The sequence below is a fragment of the Eptatretus burgeri genome, chromosome 13 (genome assembly GCF_056783735.1).
Source record: "Eptatretus burgeri isolate ZD-2024b chromosome 13, Ebu_testis_v1, whole genome shotgun sequence".
NCBI classification, from domain to species: Eukaryota; Metazoa; Chordata; class Myxini; order Myxiniformes; family Myxinidae; genus Eptatretus; species Eptatretus burgeri.
This window is the reverse complement of record NC_140973.1, coordinates 39948586-39976505: the sequence shown is the minus strand read 5'-3', so window position 1 is coordinate 39976505 and position 27920 is coordinate 39948586. Positions and strand designations below refer to the sequence as shown.

The 27920-nt window shown below is 41.3% G+C and overlaps 2 protein-coding genes across 7 annotated transcripts in view; one reads left to right on the top strand and one right to left on the bottom strand.

Annotated features, from left to right (window-relative positions):
- Positions 1–10992, bottom strand: part of LOC147014272 (uncharacterized) — a 45928-nt gene extending 34936 nt beyond the window's left edge. Inside the window, exon 1 of the mRNA XM_085852110.1 lies at positions 10825–10992. The gene's annotated coding sequence lies outside the window, so the exon portion shown is untranslated. The remainder of the gene's footprint in view (positions 1–10824) is intronic.
- The window catches only part of LOC147014271 (transcription activator GLI3-like), a 200252-nt gene that overhangs the window by 75856 nt on the left and 96476 nt on the right, over positions 1–27920 (top strand). For all 6 annotated transcript variants that reach the window (XM_085852107.1, XM_085852108.1, XM_085852104.1 and 3 more), the window contains exon 3: positions 12025–12300. In XM_085852107.1, coding sequence (XP_085708233.1) covers positions 12025–12300 — 276 coding nt within the window. The remainder of the gene's footprint in view (positions 1–12024; positions 12301–27920) is intronic.

Genomic DNA, 27920 nt, shown 5'->3' with positions numbered 1-27920 from the left:
GGATCCCCTTCCCACTTTCAAATTATGGATCCACCGATGCTACTTTGATTTCGAACCTGATGCAGTTCCTTTTTAATGTCCCTTTTCATTTATTTTTAGATTTCTGTTTTCATCTTCAAGCTGGTAATAAACCTTTCGCAGTTTATAAAATGTCTTATTCACATAACTGAGAAACAAACACCGACAGACCTTTTGTTGCAACTGGTGATGTTGCGTATGAACATTTGCTTTCACCGGGAGCACACAAATGGGAATGCTTGTCACCTATGCAGTTATATTAAAAGAGTTATTTGAAATGCCCAAACACTACACGTGTCTCTAAACGCCTCTATCCTGTACATTCTCACTCTGTACCCCCAGTTTTGTCATGTCCTTCACCACTTACTTCACCTCAATTTTAGTCTGCACTTTTTCCTCCAACCAACTGTGAGATTTTACAATGGTTGTGGTCACAGAAAAGTTGAAGAATCTCAACTGTGGGGTTTATTTATTTTTTTATTATGTATGGTACACCAACATGGTTATTTTTTTTTTTACCTTCCCCTGCTCCTCCATATGCACCATGCTGCAGGAGATCAAACACTGCTTCCCTTCCCCTTCACCACATCCGACAGGAAGGCGCTGCGTTAGGACACCTCCCTTTACTTATCCACCTGATTCACCTGATTATATGCTATCGGATTGGTGCATCATCATCTGGGCATTGAATCTGCAAAATGAATGATAAACTGGGGACCTGTCTGCTTGCATTAGCTGGTAGACATTAAAATCCCACTTTCTCATCGAAGAGTAAGCAAGTTATTGTGGGCACACTGGTTAAATGACCACTGTAATCTGCAGGGGCACTGCATCAGCGCTTCAGTAAAACCAGCAGGATCAATTTGCAATTTAATCCTGATCCAATGTGCCATCACGATATCACACAGCATAATGACTATGTTCCCCCCTACGTTTTTGTCATAAATTCATCCACATCATTCTGAAGCTGAATGTGCAGGCAAAGATTTTTGAATCTTGATTTTGTCCAAACAAATAAAAAAAGCATGTAAAGTGAAAATTCAAATCATGATAATTAAATTGTCGGAAAATTTCTTTTTTTCAAATCTCTGTAATTTCCCGAGAAGTTATCATTGTTTTTCACTTCTTGTATGCTCTCAAAAATCAGATTGAAGGAGATCCTGATTAAATTAATGGAGAGCCTGAATAAACTCCCAGAACCCACCACAGGTATCTGCAGGGTGCATGCGGTCCACCCTCAACCACCTTCTTGTTAAACTCCCAAAATGTGTAATCAGTGATCACCTTCTCTCTATAGTTCTTTTTCCCCACCTGTGGAATAAACTTCCACATTCTGTTCAATCTCACCCTTCCCTCCAGGTCTTCAAGACAGCTGTTCAAAGTCTGCTTCTGTATTCATCTTGTCCACCCTGTGCATCCTCCCCTACCCCTCTTTCTTCCACACTTCCCTTATTTGTCCGAGTCTCCCTCTATTGTATCTTTTAACCTCATGTTGTGTCCTGATCCATTCAGTGTTCTCACTCTTCCATGAGCCTTGAGCTTGTATTCCAAAAAATGGCATTGATACTTGCCAGCAAATACTGATGCTAAGCGAAAGCACAAAGGACATCATTAAGTTGTCAATGTAAATGATAGCTCAGCTCTATAATAAGGCTACATGTGCATCATAGCCGAGGTAAAGCACCATAAGCCAGGAGGCAGGATGGGGAATGGATACAGTGGCCCTCAAAAAGGAGCAGGTAAGAAAACAGAGAAAACCAATTGCATAGCCATAGTATAGCATATTCCAACGCTCTTGCGTGCAGTGAAGAATTGATGAGGTGTGGGAAGATGAATTGGCTTGGGATATTATAAGAGAAGGAGGCATGTGAAAATGATGGATAAGGTGGTTGGAAGCATTTGTGTGAAGTTACAGAGAAAAGCTTAGCACATGGTTCAAAATCTGAGTAATCTCGTGTGTGTACAGGTGAGAGACACTATCGGGAAAGAGCTGTCCTTCGGAATACTAAAAGCCAACTACTCCAAAGGGGGGAGGGTGAACAACTCTGTCCAGTATCTTTAGATTTCAGATGTAGACCTGAGGTGCCTTTCTTCCCTCTTTTCCATTGATAAATTGTCTACCCGACATCCCTTTGTGTTTCTCTACCGTAAGACTTGATAGCTGTTTTCAAAACAGGAAAAAGAGCAAAGTGTCCAAGAATGGATGAGCTGAGGGTCCAAATTCAGGTGAGAATGAGGACGATGAAAGCTTAGCATTTCGAAGAGAAAAGGGAAAAGAAAGGGTTGATATATGTTTGGGTTATGTGCCTCTTCCCCGTGTGGTTATGAAATCCAACAGGCCAATGATCCTATGATCTCAGCAATCCTTATCTCGAAAGCAAAAGCAATGGAATTGCTTATATGTCAACATTATTCTTTTTTTTTCTTATTGTCATGTGCACTTTATTTGCTTCTTTTCATTTTTACTCCAAACTCAAAAACGAGCAGCAACTTAGATAAATTAATAAATCAAGAGTGGAATACAACTCCGAGCAGGAAAGTTTGAGGTTGAGAAATGTTGCCTAAAGCATGCCTGCTATTTCATATTGGACCTCACAGTGGACAAAATTGTATTTTCTGTTGGCCATGGAAGGTGGTTATAGGTTTCAACTGTACAGTATTCCTCTGGGCTGTTTTGTCCATTGCTTGGGACTAGTTGGAGTGGAGAGTTGGGAGGTGGGAAGGTAAAACAATAATATATCTTGGGAGTTTGTTTTCTACATGTAACATGCTTGGGAAAGTATCCTGTAATTGTGATTCAAATGCTGGATTATTTACGTAGGATTATTATTTTTAATACCTTAAGTTATTATTTTTCTTGGATCTCCAAAAATGCTTAATATATTCTTATCGGGTATGTTAAGAGGAGGACAGGATGATTTCCCACATCAAGCTCCTCAGTCCCCACTCATTTGGTTATTCATGCTGTCATCGCAGGGAAATAATTGAAGGAATTTTGATGATTAATGGTCATTGAAGTATTATATCAATATCAGTGATGTAGTGTGTACCAGTCACACTCTTCTTAGTATACTGTATGTACAGCTCCAACACTCAATTATCAAGGTTTTCCAATTAAATCCGTTTCCGAGCACCGGAATATTAAAATAAAGGGTGTCATTTGTATAAAATAATAAAACTGTTAACAACAAACGATGTGGATTAAATTTAACTTATTTCAGAAAAATATTGCTGTTGAAGAATTTGTGCAAAAATGCCAGTTTTCACTTAAATCATTTATATATTTATTTTATGTCAGATGATGGACTGACGAGCAACACATTTACCCTGTATCATATAAAACCTGCATTATCTCATTCACAATCCCTCCGATCTCATCAGTTTATACATTAGATATGGACTTTTGACAGGACGACTATTGGAAGAACTTTTCCAGGCGAAATTGGTCCAATAGTAATACAAATTGATATCTTCATTCCATGCTTTCTTCCTTTCGCAATAGGTGATGCTCTTTGGGGGGTGATACCATGTTCATATAGACCCTGCTGGGTTATAGTGGGCAGGCAGGATAACCCGGGCCTGCGTTTGGCCTGGGTTTGAATCTCAACCCACTTCTGAACTGCCAACCTGGTGTTTCGCCTGCAGGGAGATTCATCAACCATCCATTGGAAGGATATTCAGCTGGGTGTCTCATTTTCTAGCATGAGCTGGTGGACGCTAAAGATTCCACGGTACCTTTTGGGAAGAGGAAGCAAGTTTTCGCTTGTAGCCTGAACAAATTCATCCAAAATTCTGCTGCCTTCAGGCAAGGATCCTGCGTCAGAGTGGCGACCCATTCAGGATTGTAACCCTTACCAAATTGACTGCATTGGCAGAACTGATACTTTGCAAAGAGCTGTATGTGTGTGTTACCCCATGCATATGAAGCGAAAAGCAGGGTTAAGCAATTGATTATTTCTCTGTCTGTCTACAAACGTCAGTTTATGATCGAGCAGCAACTTAATTTCAATTGAATGTTGTATTTTGAACACGAATCAGAACATGAATTGGATAAATGAACCTGTAGTTCCACAGTGCTTTGGCTCTGAATTTGACCCAATCTTGTATGCACAGAGAGAAGTGAATTTTTTTTTTTAAACTCTCTCTGCCTGCATGGCAATCAAAAAAAAAATTGAAAACAAGAAAAAGTGCAATCAGAGATTGCAAACCCTCGCCAGGACTTCTTTTTAGTGGTGTATTTTTATAGGTTTTAGGGTAAATCCAATATGGCTGCCAAACCATGTGACCTATGACATTGTATGTGTGACCCTTTTGTTCCTCATTGATAGGCGGTCATTTGTGTAAAGTTTTGCCTCAAACTTTTCAGTCATTTCAGAGAAGAAGATTTTTGAATGTTAAAAAAAACAAGAAACAATATGGCTGCCGAATCACGTGACTGATGACGTCATGAGTTTTTTTTTTCTGTGAACCATTTTATCCCTAGATGACCCTCAAAAATTTCATTCTGATCGGATGTAGCATTCTACATATGTAATTTTGATGTCATAATGAGGGCACCTATGACATCAAAAAGAAAATACACTCATTCCCCATGAGGCGTACTTGCTGTGTGCTAACTTTCATTTTTTTTCCTTGGTGCAGTTTCAGAGATACAGAGGTCCAGTTTTTCTGTTTTTTGCAATATGGCTGCCACACCACGTGACCTATGACATCATAATTATCATTAAAACATGGAGAAAAACACGAAAGTTCTGTGCAGATAAACAGACAGACAAACAAACAAACAAGGAGAAGGCGTCGTGCAGAGCACGACATTTGCAAAATCCATGAAACAAATTTGGCCTCAAAAATAATTGGTGGTTGAATTCAATGACCAAATGTGCAAATCCTCTTCAAATTTCAAGTGACCAGATGAAAATTGACAATTTTATAAAGTCGGCCTATGTTGGCCTTTTGGCCAATATGGACCGACAAAATAATTGGTGGTTGAATTTAGTGACCTGAAATATATATCCTCTTAAAATTTCAAGTCAATCGGATGAAAATTGAGGATTTTAGAAATTCCACCTTAGTTGTTGACCTTGGGACTATGTTGACCTTTTGGTCTATGTTGACCTCAAAAACAATTGGCTCGTTGAATTCAGTGACCTTAAAAAAAAATAAAAAATATATATATATATATATATATATATATATATATATATATATATATATATATATATATATATATATATATATATATATATATATATTTATATTGCGTCAGGAAGGGCATCCGGCGTAAAACATGTGCCAAATCACTATGCGGATCATACGGATGATCCGCTGTGGCGACCCCTAACGGGAGCAGCCGAAGGAAGAAGAAGATATATATATATATATATATATATATATATATATATATATATATATATATATATATATATATATATATATATATATGAGCCTGGTGTTGGCGCAGTAGTTAGGGCAGCGGCCTGGGATCCAAAAGGTCGTGAGTTCAAGCCCCGTTGAGCCACTGAATTGATACACCAGGGGGTTGACTCAGCCTGTCATCCTTCCGAGGTCGGCGAAATGAGTACCAGTGTACTGGGCCGGTGTATACCCCGGTTAAAAATAGGTGTACCAGATCCCTGTGTCGCAAGAGGCGACCAGGGTTGCGTCAGGAAGGGCATCTGGTGTAAAAAATGTGCCAAATCAATATGCGGATCATATGGATGATCTGCTGTGGCGACCCCTAACGGGAGCAGCCGAAAGAAGAAGAAGATATATATATCCCCTTCAAATTTCAAGTCAATCGGATGAAAATTGAGGATTTTAGAAATACCACCTCAGCTGGTGACCTTGGGACTATGTTGAACTTTTGGTCTATGTTGACCTCAAACATAATTGCCTGCTTTAATTCAGTGACCAATGATGCAATTCCCCTTCAAATTTCAAGTCAATCGGATGAAAATTGACAATTTTAGAAAGTGTGCCTTTGTTGACCTCAAAAATAATTGGTGGTCAAATTCAGTGACCTGATATGCAAATAATCTTCAAGTTTCAAGTCAATGACATGAAAATTGAGGATTTTAGAAATTCCTCCTGAGTTGACCTTTTGGTCGATGTTGACCTCAAAAGTAATTGGTGGTTGAATTCAATGACCTGAAAATATAAATCCTCTTCAAATTTCAAGTCAATCGGAAGAAAATTGAGGATTTTAGAAATACCACTGTAGTTGTTGACCTTGGGACTATGTTGACCTTTTGGTCCACGTTGATCTCAAAAATAATTAACAGGTCGAATTCAATGACCTGAAACATAAATCATCTTCACATTTCAAGTCAATCAGATGAAAATTGCCAATTCTAGAAATTCGGCATATGTTGACTTTTTGGCCGATGTGGACCTCAAAAATAATTGGTGGTTGAATTCAGGTACCTGAAATGAAAATCCTCTTCAAATGTCAAGTCAATCGGATGAAAATTGAGGATTTTAGAAATCTAACCTAAGTTGTTGACCTTTGACCTATGTTGACCTTTTGACCTCAAAAACAATCGGCTTCTTCCTTATGACGGACTCGACCATGTGGTGAAGTTTTGTAAAGGTCGGTTTTAAATTGTGATCTGTAGGCGACAGACAGACAAACAGACAGACAGACAGACAGGCAGACAGAATAACAAAATCGACTGACCAAACAGACAAATGGACCCAAATGCAATACCCTCTCCGAATCCTTTGGCAAGGGTAAAAATCATTGCAAACAGGAAACTTCCTGTTTTTAGCGACATCATAAAGGACACAAACACTTGGCACAAATAACTAATGTAACATGTTAAATGAGGTGGTGGAAAAGAAGCTGCATCAACGGCGGTAAACTTCCGAAAAAAATCTTCTGCAACCTTTAAAATATTAATTTTATCAATTGAATTGTATACTTTCACACTGTAGAACACAAATCTCCTTCGTGACACTTTCGAACCCTTTCCGTTTAGCAGTACTTGGGGAAAAACCCGGTCCTATTATTATTACCTCCGCCACTAAAGGTGGGCGGAGGTTATGTGTTCACCACTGCTTGTTTGTTACTTGCAAAATCGAAGATTCGCAATTATATTGGTTGGTCTGATCTGTTATTCTGTCTGTCGGGTAGTCGATCTCGTCGAAAAAAAAAATTTTGAGATTTTTTTTTTCTACCCTTATTATCAGTATTTCTGTCGATATGTTTGGCTGTTGGCTGCTCTTAGACTTAGAGCACCCTTATTCTGGACATTTCCATCTGTCTGTCTGTCCGCGAAACTTTGGTCAAGCCGAGGGGCTAAACCACTCAACTGATTCCAATGAAATTTGGTAGGTAGGACCAATATTTCTGGGAATCGTGTGCTTTCGAATATGGGACCCCGGGCCCGAGCAACGGCAAAGCAACGGCCCTTTAAAGTGGTCAAAAAATCGAAAAAAAAAATTCGAAAAATCGAAGTTTAGAGTTCTGTGCACAATCTATCTCGCTCCCTTCATGCCAATTTGCAGCCCTAACAAAAAATATTTGTAGGAGGAGATAGGTTTTGGGCGAGTACATGTCGAACATTTCAGAAACGGTTAATTGCGAATATCTCTAAGAGAAAGAGTCTGATTTTGATGAAACTTGGGTGAAATGTGTACAATGTGGCTTGCATGTACACAAAAATGAATGGTTGCTATGCACACCTCCATTGCTTAGCAACAGCTAAAATACTTTATCGTACATCATACACTTATTGTGGACTGTACAAAAAATCAATACCTCCGAAACTGGACCTCCGAGAGACCTGTTTTTTTTTGTGCCCAAGGAGAATGTCTTACAGAATCATATAAAAAAATAAAATCTTTAGCGAATAGATAAATGGAATTACCAGGGCTGCCATTTGTTAGAGTCTCTTTGGAAACATGCCTGAAATTTCACAAGGCGGGTTTCTGGGCGCAAACTAAGAGGGCTGTGATAATCATATTTATTGTGCTAAATTGATTGATAGCATGTACATGAATATCGGCTAGTCGCGTCGGCCAGCTTTCCATCTAGAGCGAGCAGCCATGTCGCCTACCGGCTTGTCCTAGTTATGTGTGAGAAAGAACCGTTGCTGTGGATGCTTTTGTTGGCCAGTAAAGGCTGAAAAACGACTAAATTCGACTTGATCGACTACCCATGTCCGCCTACCGGCTTGTCTGTTTGTCTGTTTGTATGTAAATCGCCTAGAGGTCATATTTTTACTCTGATCTTCATGAAACTTCACCACCTGGTAGAGGTCGTGATAAGCCAGAAGCCTATTGTTTTTGAGTCAAAAGATCAAAAGGTTAAAGGTCAAGGTCACATTAACCGGCAATTTTCAACCGATATCACTTGATATCTACATATCTGTACATATAAAAACGAAAAACACCATGAAGCCGTCCATCCGTAGAGCCGTCCGTGAAGCCGTCTGTGTCCCATCCGTGAAGCCGTATGTCTATATGTTTATTAATTACGTGCTGTTTGAACATTGTAACAACATGTATGTCAATAAATTAAGTACTATTTGAATGTACCTTTTGACCCTTTAGACTGCTGAGACCCTGTCAACCCTTCAAGACCCAAAAGACCCTAAGGACGCAAATGTCTCAGAAGACCTAAAAGATCCTGAGGACCCAAAATATCCCATGGTCGATGTGTCTTTCTTTGGTCGATGCATTTGGTTGTTAATTATACAATCTCAACCAAACTTGCCAGTGGCACTCAGGGTCCATAGTAACTCATAAGATCAAGGTTGTAGCTGCTTAATTTGCCAAGATTTCAATGTGTACCGTGTCGCACCGCTCCTATTGGGAGAGCGTATTACAATAGGCTTTTTATCTCGATCTATTATTTTCGGTCTATTATGTTGCTTTCGGCTCGACTGCAAAATATCTAGAGGAATTCTGATGTTTTATCGGCTTTTTCCGTGTTGGAAAAACTTGTGCAGCTTGGAGCGTCCTTTGTGACTCACAGCTACTGTTCTCACCACTTGCTCACTTAATTGGATCTTTAGGTCATTTGGTTGTTGTTCATATTCCTTTGTTGTTTACTCTGTTCCTATTCTTTTATTTTTTTCAACTGTACACAAAATAAAGTTGACGCTCCCCATCCCAAAATATATTTCCCAGAAAGGTAGCAGCCATAAAGTTCTCAGAACCTTCAATTTTCCAGGGCCTTTCAGCAGGTCCCAGATCTCATATCGTATTAGCTACACGCTAAGCACTTGGTAAAGGCCTAAGTGACACCCAAACAGTACTTATTGATAAAGAAGTAGAGCACTTTAAGTACTATAAGAGCCTTAATATATCAGTAAACTAAGCACAAATGAAACTCCTGTTCATTTACTGGAATCCACAAAAACCTATTATCGGATGAGTTTTTTTTTTTTTGTATACCTTGGTCGAGGCTCGTATGAGAGCAAACACATAACTCACAGCAAAGAGGCATGAGACAAGAGGGGCGGGAGTGGAAGGGACAAAACAGTGGGGAACAGACACATTAGGTGAACTGTGGAAGGGAGAGGGATGGGGATGGGACGGGGAACATGGCGAAGAGAAGATGGACATTACAGGGACTTTCAGGAAGGAAAGCAGGAGAAATGAAGGAAGTGGGCTTGGGTGGATTATCGGGGGTAGAAAAGATCGAGGATTTGGATGGGGGAAGATAAGAGGTGGTGGTGAACAGCTGTTTTGAAAGCCTGGAGGGAAGAATGGGAAAGAATAGAGTGAGGAAGTTTATTCCAAAGGCGGGAAAAACGAGGAATGAAAGAGTGAAGATGAGCAGTGATTCGTGATTTTGGTAGTTTTACCAGAAGGGGGTTGTTGGCGGACCTTGAGCACCCTGTGGAAATGTGGTGGGGACAAATCGCAGAGATTGGATTCACATTGTGAAAGATTATGCCTGGTGTTGGCTTAATGGTTAAGGTAGTGGGCTTGGGATCCTAGGGTCCTGAGTTCAAATCCCGCTCAGCTGTTGAATTAACACCGGGTGGGGTTGACTCTGCCTGTCATCCTTCTGAGGTCGGCAAAATGAGTGCCAGCATGCTGGTATACTGTGTCGGAGTGGCGACCCGTCCAGGATTGTTCCCAATAGCCAAGGAGACTGCTTCGGCGGCACCAACGCTCTGGACAGAGTATGGTCCTAATGGATGTGAAAGATTGGAGCATAAAACCATGACCAAATATGTCAGAGCAACAATTAACTGGTTTAATTAAACACCATGGGACATGTATGGATGGCTATCCTGGAATGAAATAACAGAGGAGAAAAATTTGGCATGTTCATGCGCATGTTTAGCCTGGTGTTGGCTCAGTGGTTAGGGTGGCGGCTTGGGATCCGAGGGTCCTGAGTTCAAGCCTCGTTGCCCGCTGAATTAATTCACCAGGGGGTTGACTCAGCCTGCCATCCTTCCGAGGTCGGCAAAATGAGTACCAGCTTGCTGGGATGACCGAGTCATTCAAGTATCCTGCGTCAGAGTGGCGGCCTGTCCAGGATTGTGCCCAATAGCCAAGGAGACTGCTTCGGCAGCACCAACGCTCTGTACAGAGTATGGTCCCAATCGACTGGACTGGACATGCGCATGTTTGTAAAACAAATGTGCTGCATGGCCATGTTCATTGACAATAGTGATCTGTCATGGTCAACACTTATCTCCTGTATGGCCACCAGGAATTGACAAAATAGACTATGTTATTATAGTTTACTTGATTAACCTTAAGAAAGTACAATTCAAGTAATATTTGTGAAATCCAACCGAGCTTATGTCCCCAGTATAAATGTGTGACAGAACCTTAGGATATTACCTTGAAGTAGGATCCTAAGGGCTTCAAGCAGACTTGTACACTTCAAACAGATCTAAGGGCTCAAGCAGACCGCACTGATATTAAAACTTTGAAGTAAGATTCAAAGGGCTTGAAGCAGACTATGCATCCACCATCTCATGCCATTCCCTATCCCTACCTGTGATATGTTCCATCTACATTAACCCTACCCTCTAACTTGTTCGTTGCTGTGTATCCTCTACTCCCCTCTCTCTCTCCTCTTTTACTGTTTATTATTACCCTTGCTTATTGTGTCCAAGTGTGTCCCCACTGACCCCACTGCCTTTGTCAGCCGGTTCCCTTTTTACCCTCTGTCACTTCACTCTTCCTTGAACCTCTATCTTGCATTAAAAAAACCCCACAATAGATAGCTCAGAAATTATCATGCTTCCATCAACTGGGTTACACTGCCAGTTTAAGTAAAACTTTTCAGTGTAAGTAATTCATTATATTACTGTATTGAACATGATCATGAGAATGGGTTCCGAGTATTGTATGTCTCATGATAAGATCATGATAACATCATGCGACCCGAGATGGTTGTACAAATAACTTGTTTTCCATTGTTCATTCAATAAATTATTTTGCTCATGTTCTTCATGTATAATTATATTATTACCTCCACCACCAAAGGTGAAGGAGGTTATGTTTTCACTCCTTTTTGTCTGTTTGTCTGTCTATTTGTGTGCAGGATATTTCAAAAAGTTGTGCACGGATCCGGATGAAATTTTGTGGCCTCGTTCGGTGTGTGACAAGGACGAACTCATTAGATTTTGGTGAAGATCCGGATCCGGGTCCGACTACTTGAATTTTAAAAAGTGATTCTTCACCATTGAGAGATAGGGCTGAATGGATATATAGCACGAAATCTCAAAAAGTTTTTTACAGATTCGGACGAAACTTGGTGGCCAGGTTTGGTGTGTCGCAAGGATGAAATGATTCGATTTTTGTGAAGATCCGAACCCGGATCTGGATACGAGAATGATTTAATCTTTTAAGAGATAGGGCCAAAAACGATATATAGTACTGTATAGCATGATATTTGAAAAATGTGTTGGGTCCGATATGTTCTCGTGGATCAGGCATTACATGGTGGAGGTACGCGTTCCACCGAGTGCCCTTCTAGTTTTGCTGCTGTTTTCCCCCTCAAGTCATACTTGGTTAATAATCGTCTCATTTCAGGTGCAAATGACAGAGATGCTCATTACAATGACAGAGATGGTCACCACAGAGCTTCCAACTCTTCACAAGGTGTGCCATCAGATCCTCATCAGAAGCCAACTTGTGTTGGAGACTCAGAGGAGCCACCTGTCTCAGCACAAATCATTGTTGGTTCTGTGGACAACAAAAGTGGGCCAGCACTGCCACTACTGACTGGAAACCGGTTTGCTGACAGCTCAACCCTCCAGCCAGTGCTGCACTTTGACCCTCAGAACAGCTGCCGAGACTCTCACTATGGTAAGGACCTCATGCATTGCACTTTTCATGTTTTTCCATTTGAATCGATGAAAAATTCCTTTCCTCGCTTGACCCATCAAATGAATTGCTTTGCTAAATTGTGTCATTGCTACAATTGGTTGTGATTCTGAGAAATACACAAAAATCATGTATTTGATATCATTGATGCTGCAGATTTCATTCTAACATCACCGTTGAATTTCCTGTTTAATAGCTCCACAAATTTAACTTTCAATTTGTTTGAAAGCAGAAGTTTTTTTTTTTTCCTTACACTCGTATTGCCTGACTTTGGCCATGGCTAGCGAGAAGATTCCTGAACGAGTCCAGTTTCTGCCAATTGATTTTTTGAAAGTACTCCATAAATCATATTCCCGGCATGAGGTTCAAATGGGACCCCCTTTTATTGCGCTCCTGGCACTACCTCATGCCGAGCTTCTCAAACAAGCTGTAGCCTGGGATTTCGTCTTCGTATAGAGACACCTTTTCTCACCGTAATCTTTGTTGCTTCGATTCCGTCCCACCTGGATTCAATATGAACTTGCTGACAAAGAGGATATACCAACTTGGAAAATTGTGGGTGGACCTATCAATCGCCTTGTTTTCTGTGCGGTACAGTATTTCCTTTTCCCTGTCTGTGTGTCTTTCTGAGTGGTGGTGGTTTGTTGTCTTGTTTTTCACAATCACAGTTTACAACATGTGCCTTGTGATTGGAGCACCTGTTGGAATGCCATGCTTGCAAGGAAATGCAAGAAAGCTGAGACAGAGGCAGAGGTCATTTGGCTTATTATTTAAAGTTCTGTCACACATTTATACTAGTGGCATAGTGGTCCTCAACCTATTTACCATCATGGGCTGCACTTGGAGCTGTAGATGTGCTACGTGGACTGCACCCACACAACTTGGTCCCTCTGTATCCATTTAAAAACGTTTTGTGTCTATTACCTAAAAGTGATGCAATACAAATCGATATTCTGCAATACCTCTAACCCTATAAATAAACCATTTCAAAAACTCAATTTGAAAATTTACAATACATGGGAGTTTTGATTTGTGAAGAACTTGCACCCAAATCACTTGACTTTCTAGAGCACACTCATTGGTTACTACACAATCTGGATCAGGGGAAAAAAGTGCTTGGAGTTCAGTGCTTTGAGTGAGAGAGACAGGGTGCAAGTCAGTGGTCACTCTGAAGAAGAATGGTTGTTTTGGCTTTGCCCTCGCCGAAAGCTCTTTGTGCGTCCACAGTAAACGAGTCAGAAAAAGAGAGAAAGAACAGATAAGAATTGCCCCACAGACTCTGGAGAGAAAAGCGACATTACAAGATGGCCTTTCCTCTAAGGTTACACGCTGTATGTTTGTCTGAAATCAAATTTAGTGTTTTATGTCTCTGATTGTATGTGTGTATATGTGCTTGGTTTTCCTTAACAACCCCTCATTGAGTCTTAGGCTTTGTAAAACAAAACTTAATTACAATTAAAAAAAACAATTTAGCTTGACAAATGACTGAATAAATGGGCTTATCAATGCGATACACAAATACCGCCTGTACACGTTCATTTTGAGGTTACTAGGAGAGCAGTATATGTAAAACAATATCAATTATCAGTTACAATTTACTTCTTCATCATTTTTTTTTCTACAGTGGTCTAGGCTCATGGAGGAGTTAACTGCAGATGGGAGCAGGCTTAGACTACCAAAGATTATGGAAAGGGGATCTACCATACACAAGGAGGAAAATGTGTAAGAATTATTAGTCCCCATTGGACTTGGTCCAAAACTTTGGCTGATGGATTGGTTCTCGTCCATCCGTGCGTACGTCCGTCTGCAGCCATATCTCGGACATGTATTGACCGATTTAGTTCAAAGTTGGTGCAAAGGCAATATATGATGGTGTACATAAGCACATCATTTTGTTTCGCGATTCAATCAAAGATGGCTGACTGGCGGCATTTTAGTTGTTAAAAACCCAATTTTGAACTTGTCCTCAACCATTTCTCAGACATGCATTTATCAATCTTTTTCAAACTTGACACTCGGATAAAAAAAATGATGGCTTACATACACACATCATTCTTTTTCGAGATCAGATCCAAGATGGCCGACTGGTGGCCATTTTGTGACTTAAACATGTCCCCTGGAATCATTTATTGGACATGTAAGGTCCAATTTTGTTCAAACTTGGCACAAATGCATTACACGATGGCATACACTTGCACCTAACTTTATTTTGTAATCTGATCAAAGATGGACAACTGGTAGACTGGTAGCCATGTTAGTTGGAAATAAATTTGGGCTATCCCTTGAACTGTACAGCAAAATTATGAAAACCATGGTGGCCATGACATTAAATGTCTTTTTCTCCTTCTTTTTATGAAGATTAATCCATTTCAATTTTATATATAAAATAACTGCATTAGCCAACGACTGGCCATGATGAAGAAGGAAGCGGGTGTGACATTCCAGTACTCATTTTGGCAGTTGCATTGTGTGGGAGAGGCCTTTGTTTTCGGATCATTTCAACCACACGATTGTCTTTCTCTACAGGTTCCAAGGCTCATGGAAGAGCTTTTGCTCATACAATCTTCAATTGACTTTTTTATTTTACATGGGTTACAAAAAGATTGAGACATAACAGATACATCAACACAGTAACCCGTCTATACTGGATTTGAACCCGTTTGCCAATGTTTACCATTTTTCGCTGTCCTTTATGTCTTTTGTCCTTTCATTTTCCTACTTCATTCCATTCCTAAATTCATTCTGCTTTTTTATATTCAACATAAGCTATTGGAATAGCAATTTGATAGATCGATGAACAAATCACGCTGAAGGTATGAAAATCAGCATGTATTTGAATACATCTGAGGTTTGCTGTGATATTTCATGTTCCTGGACCCTCATGGTTGTGCGATGATTTATCATATGCTCTGAACATTTTGGCACATAATTTTTTTTCAGTCACCGGTGTTCTTGAGTGATATGCTGGTTAGGTAAATGTTTATGCAGAACTTTGAAAGGGTTCCTTGATGTGCTTCCCACATACCCCTGTGAATGTTTGGCAAATAGTCCATGAGGGCATTTTGAAATTCCTCTCGCTGATTACAGTGTACTGTGGAAATGTTGCTACAGAGCAGTTGATGTGTGGTTGTGAAATGTTTGAAAAATCTCTACAGGACAAAGTTTACAGCTGAAATGGAGTGTGTTTATTATTATTTTTTTTTTGATGCACCTTGCTCTTTACAGAGCGTTGGTGCTGCCAAAGCAGTTTCTTGGCAAGGGTTATACTGGGTGGATTGCCATTTCCTTGCCAGCATTGTTTATCCATGCTCGATCCTTTGAAATGCTGAATGTCAAACAAGGAAGCAGCATTTACATTTTTTGGTATGACTCAGTTGGGATTTAAACCGCCAACCTCCCAGACTCGGAGTGGACGCTCTAACCATTACACCACCGAGTCTGGTGTCCATATAATGTATGCTCAAAAACAATACCAATACAAAAATCTTCTGTAAAAATACAAAAACTAACCACCATGTTATTTCAGTTAAAGAAAGCTGCATAAAGCAACCAGGAAAAGCTAAACAAGGTAAGCTCTTTATTGTTTCAAACCATACCTGTATTCCTCCACAGCTGCAGTCAGATGTAACACATACGAGAATGAGAATCCAAATGCTATACGCCCCTCAGCCATCAGATCGGGTTCATCACTTGTTGGCGAGTCATCAGCGACAGCACAGGCATAAACCCACACCACCAAGACTTACAAGCATGTACAACATGCAATGTCAACAGCAGTTAACATACAAATAACAAGACTCAAACACGTGTCTCACCCGTAATTGGAGGGAATGCCAATCATCTCTCACCTAACCAATTGCACAAGGTGGCTAGAATTTCAATAAATTATATTTTCCGTTGTGGATGTTATGGATGCCCGAAGCAAAAAGCGGGATAAAGTAATTGGTTCAGTTCCATCCTTATGTCTGTCCATCTTACAAGTTTATGATTGAGGAACAACGTATTTAAATTGATTTGTTATATTTTGAACATGAATAGGAAGACAAGTTTGTCATTTAATCATAGTTGGCTCTGAACTTGCACATGCGTAGAGAGGACTGAGATCACATTTTTTTACTCTATCCCCCTGCCTGGCAGTCAAACAAAATTGAAAATAGTTCCAAACAGGAAATTTACTGTTTTAAGGATGTTAGGACATGATGTAATGATGTTAGGACACAAACAGGTATGAAGAACAAATATATGTGTTAGATAGGGTGATGGAACAGACAGACACTGGGTAAAACAGCAGTAAAACCCAGAATTAATTTATTTATATGCCTTTAAACCTCTTTAAACCTTTATTAGCCCCCATTGTACTTAGTCAAAGATGTATATTATAGAGATATGTGTATATATATTTATAGAGATATGTGTATATATATTTATAGAGATATGTGTATATATATTTATAGAGATATGTATATATATATTTATAGAGATATGTGTATATATATATATATATATATATATATATATATATATATATATATATATATATATATATATATATATATATATATATATATATATATATATAGTTGCTGTTCTCGGAACCGCATGCAGGCAAACAACAGATAGTTGTCCTGAGATAGTTATCCCATTATTGTACGTGTAGAAAGTTCCCTACCTTTTGTCATGTGGGACAGCAGGGAGTGCGTTGCGATGGGCTATTATTGAGGTTATCAAATCATTTTTCCCCTCCATTCCACATCCCACTCTTCCTCTTTTCAGTTCTGAGGTAAATCTGCCTCGCTTACCACTCGTCTCGTTTACCACAGCGTGACGATCCACGGTGCCTTCTGCCTCGCTTGCTCCCCTCGTCTCGCTTACCACAGCGTACCACCGTCTACCCGGAGTCTCGTTTTCCGGGCGAGAAATCAGACATGGGCGGTGAGTCACGTACGCTTATCACCCAGGTGGGCGGAGTGTACCGGCCTTTGGCCGAAGCCCAGCCCAGGAAGGCGGACCATGTGAGGGGTCAGAGCCAGTCGGAATGCTCGACTCGGATGATGACGTAGGATTCGGCATGGCCCCTCCCCGAACCTCGGGCTCTATAAAGCACGGAGAAATCCTCCGTGTAAAAAAGGGAATTAAGGAATGGGGGAATTGAGGGAATTGAGGAATTGAAGGAGGAGTGAAGTGTGTTGAGAATTGTAGAAGTTAGTGTTCCTGCATCTCGTCCACGCCCACACGATCTTGATGAATCAGCTCCTGCCTGGTCACGCCTACTGCTCCACCCTCGCCCTCTGGATTCCTCCCTTCTCCATTCAAGCTCCTCCTGTTCGGAACATGATCTCCACACGTGCGGCTGTGGCCAGAGCGACGTGGCTATTGTCGGGTGCCGCACCACGGAGCATCCCTCCCCCAAAACACCCAGGTACTGAGAAATATAACCTCAACCCCCTCCCTCCCTGGCTGCAAAAGTCCCCTTTTTCATTGGGGTTTCTTTTTCTGTGTGCGTGTCTGAGTGTGCTGGCGCCTGTCTGTGAAGTAAGCCTGTAGAGGATCTTTTATTGTTGTTACTGTGAATAATCTCGTGTCAAGTCTGCACTGTGTCTGCTTTCATAAGTTGCTTGTATAATTGTCACACCCCCCACACCCCTCTCCTCTTTCCCTGCGTTACATACCCAATAAACCTTTGGTGTGCCATATGCTTTTCCTCGCTTGCTGTAAGTAAATAATTGTTGTAGAAATGTTCCCAGCTCTCCTTTGTCTTTTCCCTCATTGGTCCAGCATGGTTCGGATCCAGGTTTAGTCGGGTTTTTATTCCCGACTGTCCATTCCTTCTAGCCGGTACGTCCTTGGCTGTGTCGCTCAGCTGCATCCGATCTGGAAAGGTGATCCGATCCAGTAGAGTGATCCGGTTCGGACAAGGTGTACCGAGGGCATGGTTCCCTGGTGGTTGAACCGCATGGTTAATTAGGTAACCCGATCCCATAAGCAGGATGACCCTCGGTCAGGTGGTTGAGTTATTAGCGTCCTCGGTCGGTTAAGCGACCCGCCACATCACAGAATTATCCGTGAGCGACGGCCTGCAATTGTGGGGAGTCTGGTGGGAATCGACGTAGCTTCCACCGCCTAGTGGTCTTCTCACCCAACCCCGCCGGCCCGCAACAGTTTGGTGTCAGCTGAGTGGGATTGACCAATAGAAAATTTACGGGATTCGAACCCGCAACAATTTGGTATCTGGAACGGGATTCGAGCCAGTGGTGTGCTTAGCAACCCCCCCCCTTTCCCCCCAAATTAAGAGCAGGATTCAAGTTTTAGGTAAATATTGGTGCGGACCAAGACGAGCTGGTTCAGGTGGATTCTGAAACAACGATAGAGGAATCCTTGGCTCAGGACGACAGTTTTGAGGGAGATCTCTCTCTGCAGCCATACCCAGAGGTAACATTGGGGGCAACTGCGACAGCGACAATGCTTGGGCACCCCCTGCATCAAATTTCCCCCACGGAGGACCGAGCGATCATCCCTATCGCATCCACACCTGATCAAAACAGATCGGCCTCGCCAAATCCATTTGACATGAACCAGATGGTGGAGATACTAACACAAATGAAGGGGGATATGCAAAACTTACAAACACAAATGAAGGGGGCTTTGTGCATCGTGCAACACAAAACATATCTGGTTTTGTGCATCGTGAATGCAGAAATTGATTCGCCATGTCCCTGTGAGCAGAGTGGGTCATGTGATCATTTCTTGTGACCATCCTGACCTTGTTTACATACTTTTTGGAGTAGCATTCTTACATCCTTTTGCATTAGAAATAGTTTTTATGACTTATTTCTGGTTTTTTTTATTTTAGAAAAATATATAGATGTTCTACGACTGCTTTACAAAAATTTGTTGTACAAACTTTATAGACGTGCTCACATTGTAATGATACTTGCATACTTTATCGACTATCGAACATTTTAAATAGTACTGTTACGGGCGGCCTTCAAAACCTTGAAACGAGTGTTTCTTGAATGTTCCAAGGGGTAGCACGGCAGACAATAACAATATCCCCCTTCCGCCACACGGCGGGGGATAAAAACGATCACTTTAAACTTTTCAATCAATTGACAACCAACCAGGTGATAACGAGTGACACACAACAAAAGGAACTTTAAAAATTCAATTTATTTTAAACCCACTGTTAAAATGCGCTAATATCAATCAGTAATAATGCAATCACAATTCAATCACAATTCAACCAGTAATTCATCAGTAACTGTAAACTTCCGCATAGGAAAGTATAAGCCATGGTCAATGCATAATCATTGTTACACACATGTATTTGAATGCAGTTTTAAATAGTTCAACACCTCTTTACAATGGTAGTTTCCTTCTGACAAAGGCAACTTGTCACTTATATTGTTTTAGTACACCCCCTTTTACCAGAATTTGTGCCGTGAATCAAAGTTAAAATCTGTCATGTTTGAACGTGCAATTAAACCTGCCATGTCGAATCAAGCTTGCAGATCTGTGAACCTTTTGCTGTTTGAGAACAACCGTGTAGTCAAAGTGAGTATGGAAATGAATGGTCGGGCAGAGACGAACCTTGCAGATTAGCGATCCGCTTTGAGTGCAGAGAGTAAGCGAGTGAGCCCTGCGGGAATTGTCACGCAGCGTGGTGTCTCACCACTTCTCCAGCCAAACTGTGAGAAGGCATGAGGTAGAGGGAGTGAACGACCTTGGTGCAATGCTGCCAAGGGAATCCTGCCGGTGTGCTGTGTTGGCTCTTCGTGAGCACAACCGATCTGCTATCAGGAGTGAAACCATACACCAGCCTGGTACACGGGATCAATAACCAGGTCAATGATCACTGTGTGCTCAATGCAAAAGCTCAGGAAACCGTTGCTGCCTGCTCCCACAGTGTGCCCAGCACTCCACCATTCCAAAGTTCCTTACGCTGCAAGCGATGAATCTCTGGGTCACCTCCAAGATCACCTCCATGTCACATCTGCTTCTCCTTCTCCTGATCACTCCTTGCATTACCATTTTAAGGCAATCTCGCAAGGTCAATCTCAAAGCAAGGCAACACTCTCTCTCTCTGAATCCAAAGATTGACCACAGTTTGACCATTGGCTGAGAGCGTCGTTTTCCACAACAAAACTTTCACCCAATTCGTTCACACAGTGTAATGCCCCGGTTGACCAAAGCATTCAGCCTCAACACCAGTCATCTTCAAGGTTATGTTGACAATCAATCTTGATGTCATGATGCCAATGATGCATGCCGATGTCTGTGCATGAATCCTTTGTCTCACATTACATCTCATTTAATCATTTCACTAAAACTCGAGTTGCATTTGTCCTCAAATTATTAGAATCATGTCTTTTACAAGAATCTTAACATTTCCAATCATATTGGATTCATATAAGATTTACTTATCCGTAACAGTACATACTTTATAGAAACTAGCAGAGTACCCATCTGATGGGTGATCTTGTTCCAAGCATGTTCCTCTGATGCATGTTTATTTGGGGGGTGTACAGACAACTGACAGCTCTGTATACACAAAAAAGAAATATCCCAGGTTACGTGCACGAAGCAAAAACATACCTACTGCTTCTAATTAAAAATGCCTCACTGCACTGGAAAACTTGGGGACAGGAATACTGAACTATAAATGGTGGAGACTTGTAATGCCCTCCCCTACCTGGAGGCAGCACTACACGATACACAATTACATAGAGAATTTGAGTTCGCCCCTCCCCCTTCCCTCCATCCCCACCCCTCCCTCCCTCCTCCCCCAAGACCACCGGCAAAGATAAAAACACCCCCATACTTTATTTGTGGTCATGCTGATCCTATGTAGCAAGTATGGATGGAATCAGCCAAAAATTGATGAAGGAGTAGCACGACAAGCAAACAAACACACACAGGTCTGTGAATTATAGGAAGGATACCAGCAGGGTATGCTTACACATTGTAAGTAATAACGAACCGTGCTTTCCCATTGTCTCGGGTGGCTCACCTGCATTTATTTTTTCATTCATTTATTTTCATTTCCTTATATTTTAATATTTGGATTGAACTGTATGGATAGAGATAAGAGATTGTGAAAACAGTAAGATACTGGCAATATGCTTTTACAGGGCTCCAGGTGTGAAGGAAGAAGAAGGAGTTGTGCACGAAGAATTCAAAACAGCATGTAGTCAGGCAAGAGTATTGAAAATGGGGGATTTTGAATTGCCAGGGATATATTTGATCCAGAAACAGGGAAGAGGCAAAGCAGATGAGGATTTCCTAGATTTAGTCCAAGATTGCTTTTTAACCCAGTTTGTAGATAAGCCCATGAGGGGGAGTGCAGTGTTCGACCTCCTTTTAAGTCATGATCCCAATATGGTGGAGGAGGTGGAGGTAGAGGAGCATTTAGGAGCAAGTGACCATTACATTGTGTGTATAAAGATTCTGTTCAGGCTTAGAGTTCAGGATAATAGAGTAAGATTTCAGGAAGGCAAACCTTGAGGGTATGAGGAGAGAGTTCGGTGATGTAGATTGAGAGACTCTAACTGCAGGACAATCAGCATCAGATCAATGGGAAACTTTCAAGGAGCAAATGTGTCGAGTGCAGAGGAAATAAATTCCAATGAGTTGTAAAATTAGAAGCAGAAAGAGACCAGGGTAGTTGAGTAATGAGATGAGGAACGCTATTAAGGAGAAGCAGAAGGCATTTATTAGGTTTAAAATAACAGGACTGGAGTTGGATTTATATCACTATCGGAGTAAACAGAGGCAAGTTAAGAAAATAACTCATCAATCCAAAAGAGAGAATCAGCTATGAGAAGTGGCTGAAGGAGACGAGGCTTTACACATTAGAAAGGAGGTGGTTACAAGGCGATATGATGGAGATGTTAAAGAAAATGAAGGGCATAGATCAGCATCTCAAGGAGTTGGGGAAGGGTCAGGCATCTCCCTAGGGGATGGCCAGACGGAGGCCCCTGGAGGACTGGTGGAAAGTGGACGCAGCTATGCCCTGCTCTGCCGCATGCTCTCATGCCTGATCTGACCTGACCTGATAGAAAAATATAAATGCAGAAGAATTATTCAGCACAATAGACAGTGGTAGGACCAGGGGCCATAGCCTGAGAGTAAAGAAGAGAAGAGTTAATATGGTAGTAAGGTAGGGGTCTTTTACTCAGAGAGGAGTTCATGCATGGAATGGTCTCCCTGGTAAGGTAGTGACAGCAGAAACAGTCGATAAGTTTAAACAGCAGAAACAGGCACCTGGAAGTATTGGAGATAGAGGGGTATAGGGATGTTGGCAGGACTTTGAGGTAGCTTGAGCATTGATGGGTGATTGTATGAATGTATTCAAAGTGTTGTTTGAGGGTGCCAGCGATAGCTCACCTATTCTATATGAAGGACACAGTGGAATCTTTAACATTCACCAACTAATGCTGGCAGACGGGATGCCCAGTTTAACTTTCATCCATATGACAGCACACACATTGATGATTCACCCTGCATGCAAAACACCAGGATGAGTTTATAGCTGGGTCGGGATTCAAACTTAGGCTAGACTGCTTAGAGGCAGGTGTGCATACCTCGAGGCCATCCTCTCAGCCCATATACTGTACATGTTGCACAACAAAGTCCAACAAAAAATATCCAAGCTAACCCTGACTTACAATCACACTATCATCCAAAAGTCCTCTGGTGTTAACATCCCAGGATCACCATCAACTCGAAGCTCAACTGACAGCGATGTCAACACCATAGTGACAGGAGCAAGGAAGGAGCTTGGCACTCTGTGACATGTGACCCATTTCCTGACTCCTAAATCCCTCCACACCACCGACAATGCATAGGGTCAGGAAGGTGATGGAATCCTCAATGCACACCTGAGTGGGAGCATCCGAAATAACAAGAAGGAAACTCAATCTCCATCGAGGATGGAGCTACTCACTTAATCAGCTCATCACCATCACAAATCACCATCCAATACTTGATAAGCCTCCCCCTATATTACAGTGGGTTTGTTTCTTCAATATGTATAATTTGCTTGCTGTTGTAGGGTTTGTTTCTACAAATAGTGCCCACAATCTTTAATGGTACCCCAAAGATTCTTAGACCCCGAGGAGTACTAAACCACCATTTAGTTGTTTTTTTCTTCCTGCACTCCTGGGATTTGTGGATTTGTGGAGCGAGAGAAGGCTTACAACACTGTCCCAAGAAAGATGGTTGTCGGGACACTGAGATGGATGGGAATGCCAGAAGCATAAGTCAGGTTGGTGGAAGGAATGTACAAGGGAATGAAAGGAAGAGTTTTGTTTGGTCCTGGGATGTCTGAGCAGTTCAGCGTGAACATCAGTTTGAGGCACGGAAGCTCTCTTAGCCCCATTATGTTTATCAGTCATGAAGATGGTAAGTAGGAAGGTGAGCTTGAGGGGTAGGATGGGGAGGATGCTGTATGCGGATGATCTGGCTGCAGTGGCGGAGAGTACATGGGAGATGTAGGAGGTCCTGAGGGAGTGGAAGGAGGCATTTGGGAAGCATTGGCGAAAGATCAGTATGGGGAAGACTGAGATGATGTGGGTTGGACACCAGAGAAAGGAAATGAATATCAGGTTAGAGGAGAAGGAGATCAGTCAGGGAGGGGAATAAATAGGTTTGAGTATCTGGGAGGAACAGTGACCAGGGATGGGAAGTCTGAGGCAGAGGTGTGGAGGAGGATGCAGGTGGATGCAAACACATGGAGGATGGTGGAGGGAATAATGGCAGACAGAAAGATATCAAGAAAATTGAAAGGGAAGGTTCTGATGTCGTGTGTAATGTCGGCCTAACTTTACGGCCTGGAGACGGTGGAACTGACAGAGAGACAACAACAGAGGCTGCACTTGCAATAACCACTGGGTCAGGAGGATTGTGGGAGTGAAGAGGCTGGATAGAAGGAGAATGGATGAACTGAGGGAGGAGATTGGTGTGGAGAGAGAGAGAGAGAGAGAGAGAGAGAGAGAGAGAGAGAGAGAGAGAGAGAGAGAGAGAGAGAGAGAGAGAGAGAGAGAGAGAGAGAGAGAGAGAGAGAGATATATATATATATATATATATATATATATATATATATATATATATATATATATATATATATATATATATTGAGATTGGGACCATACATACTCTGTGCAGAGCTTTGGTGCTGCTTAAGCAGTCTCTTTGGCTATTGGGCACAATCCTGGACGGGTCGCCACTCCGACACAGTATACCAGCATGCTGGCACTCATTTTGCCGACCTCGGAAGGATGACAGGTCGAGTTAACCCCACCTGGTATTAATTCAACAGCTGAGCGGGATTTGAACTCAGAACCCTAGGATCCAAAACCCACCACCCCAACCATTAAGCCAACACCAGGCATAGTTTGATGGGGAGATTGGTGAAATGCCGGCTGAGATGGGCTGGACACTTGGTGTGGATGGGGCAAGAGAGAATGGCAAAGAGAGTGGTGTGAGGAGGGATATCCATAAATTTGGGGTGGTTGGAGAGTGGCGGGAGTTGGCTGAGGATAGAGGGAAGTGGAGAAGTATCGTGGTCGATGCAAAGACAGAAGCTTGGTGCCATCGGACCTCACCCCTTATGAAGGGAAGAGGAGGAGAACAACAACTCTTATTTCTTCCTGCATTCCTAAGTAACTCAGAGCTGGCTGGGACTTTCAGAATGAAATTTTGTATCAATAATGTGAATAGAAAGTATGCAGGTTTGGCATGATCTTTTGACCTTGACCTAATTTTATGGTCATGACCCAATTATAGACTTTTTTGCACTTGCAAATATCTAGGACGTTTTGCGCTTGCATATATCTAGTTACTGGTGGATGGAGGTTATGTTTTCACTCCTGTCTGTCTGTGTTTATCTGTCTGTGAGCAGGATATTTCAAACAGTTATAGACGGATTCGGCCAAAATTTGGTGGACAGGTTTGGTGTGTGACAAGGACGAATTGATAAGATTGTGATTTAAGATCCGGATTCGGATCTGAGAATTATTTTTTAATTTTTTGGAAGTGATTCTTCACCATTGATAAATGTGGCCAAAAACGACATACAGCATGACATTTCAAAACTTGGTGGATGAGATGGGTAGATGACAAGAACGAGCCAATGAAATGTTGGTTAAGGTCCGTAGGCAGATCCGACCAAGCAGTGGGATACAAAATGTAAACTGTTCAGACTGGTGGAGGTATGCAGTTAAATCCACCTAGTGCCCTTGTAGTTAGCCCGGCACCTACACAGCAGAAACATGGAGTTTTGCAATCACTGTGTGTGTGTGTGTGTGTGTGTGTGTGTGTGTGTGTGTGTGTGTGTGTGTGTGTGTGTGTGTATGTGTGTTGATAATTCGGAGATTATTTCCCCATGGAGGATATTTCAATGATAATTGTGACGTCGTAGGTCATGTGGTATGGTAAAGGTTTTAGATTCAACGAAAATAATTAAAACGTCATAATCTCTGAAACCACTGATCGGAAAAATTTGAACCTTGGCACATGTCATTCGACTCCCAATGGGGAATAAAGGATTGTAAGGATGACGTCATCGGTGAAGTGGTAGACTAGCCATAAATGTTTTAATCGAAATCCTTGTTTATCATTGAGATTCAGTGTGTCTGTCCAGGCCGTAACATTTTTTACCAATTGAGCTTTTGTCATCAAATCTTTAACAAACCTTTATTATGAGATTGTGGAGAACACAAATCAATAAAATCTACAATTTTTTTTATACTGTCTTTCTCGTCAAGTTTAGTTCGAGTACAAAGCGGATGTGGATGGGCTTTGCATTTTGAGATACTTTCTAGTTTCACTTGTGTTTTATGGCTGCTCTTCATACCATTTACAGAATGCACTGCAGCAACTCGCCTTCCTCACTTCACCAAACTCTGCCAGCCGTACAATCTGTGCTGTGTTGTGTTTCTTGTATTTGTGTGTGTGTGTGTGTGTGTGTGTGTGTGTGTGTGTGTGTGTGTGTGTGTGTGTGTGTGTGTGTGTGTGTGTGTGTGTGCTCCACAAATTACGAGCCTTCGACCCCATTAAAAATACACCACTGTGATATATAAACGGGTTTTTTTTCAGCAGTAAAATCAGTGTGCCATCGAGTTAAACATACAAATTTACATCATTTTCTTTAATCACCTTCTGCACTTTAAAGACCAATTTCCTCATCGGCATATTTGGGGTCATTGACCCCAATAATATTGGAAATAAAATTTTTGGAGAAATTTATAAGGTGTACACTTTAATGATCAAAATAATACTGCCATTGTTCAAATGTCTTTTTTTCAGCATATCTTTCAGATTAATGTGTCCAGGCCTGGTCTCCATGATGTTAAAGAAAATGTGCACTACTGGAAACATTTCATCTCATGCCATGGATGTGGCCATTGTGATGCTGAAGCGAAGTGATCGGGAAAAAATTATGAAAGCTAAAGTTACTTTACATAAAAAAAAACAAAAAAACCAGAACACCAGGATACATTGTTGAAATGTTAAGAATAAATGTCATAATTTGAAAAACGATTTGAGCAGGTTGAATTTCTGAGAAGTTACAAGATGGGAGAAATAATACTGTGTATGGATTAATTGGAATGTTCAAAATGAATACAATTATTCAATAATAGGACATTTTTGATTGGGCTTGGTCCTTTATTCAGATTCTGGGTTCCCTGGTGATAGTTTGCATTGACATGTCGTGACATTTTTAATTTATATTCATCTATTTAAGTAAAAAATCATCAATCTTTCATTCATATGCGATGCAGGTCTTCACACACTTACTTTCTCACCTGATCTAATTTATACGTGTAAGCCTATGTGTATTTTTACCGCACCAATTATTTAATCGAAGATGGCATTATGACTTACTTGATGACCCACCAACCATATTTATATCTAATTTTCTTTACACTGTTTAATTATCTTTAAATTTGGCATCAAATACACACTGTTAAAATAACGAAATACATCATCATCATCATTATTATTATGATCTCAAATTATTATTAATATTATTCATGTTATTATTATTATGCAATTCTTATTTGAACGTTTTTTAGAAATTGAAATAATATACTGATGAACTGAAGATATTAATTTTTAATCATGAAATTGTTTGACCTGAAGCTAAAATTGATCACTCTCTGAAAGTTTTGACGATTCACTAAAATCAAAGGAGTAGCACAACTCATGAAATTGGGCCAATCGCTTGCATGCCAACATCAGCAGTGTTTCATGGAAGACACAAGCACAAGAACCAAACCTGCTTCCTGAGCATCTCATTGATCGCTCAATAAAAATTGGCCCATTGTGTGAGCCTTCAGACATCTTCTAACATCACTAGACCCTTCTCAGGCCCCTTTGGAGGGTCAAGAGAGTTGTGCTGAGGCTGAGGCACACAATGCCATTCACTCCGAGGTTCCCGCTGGGCAGCTGAATGGCCTGCTTTTTCACTTGTAATCCCCTGCAGCCCACTCTTTCAATGACGACGTGTGTTGTCTGAAGCAAAATCGAACTTCAGAGAGACCGCAAAAGAATCGGACCTCTTTTGCCACAGTGGGTGAAAACTCTCCCGGCTTCCTTCACTC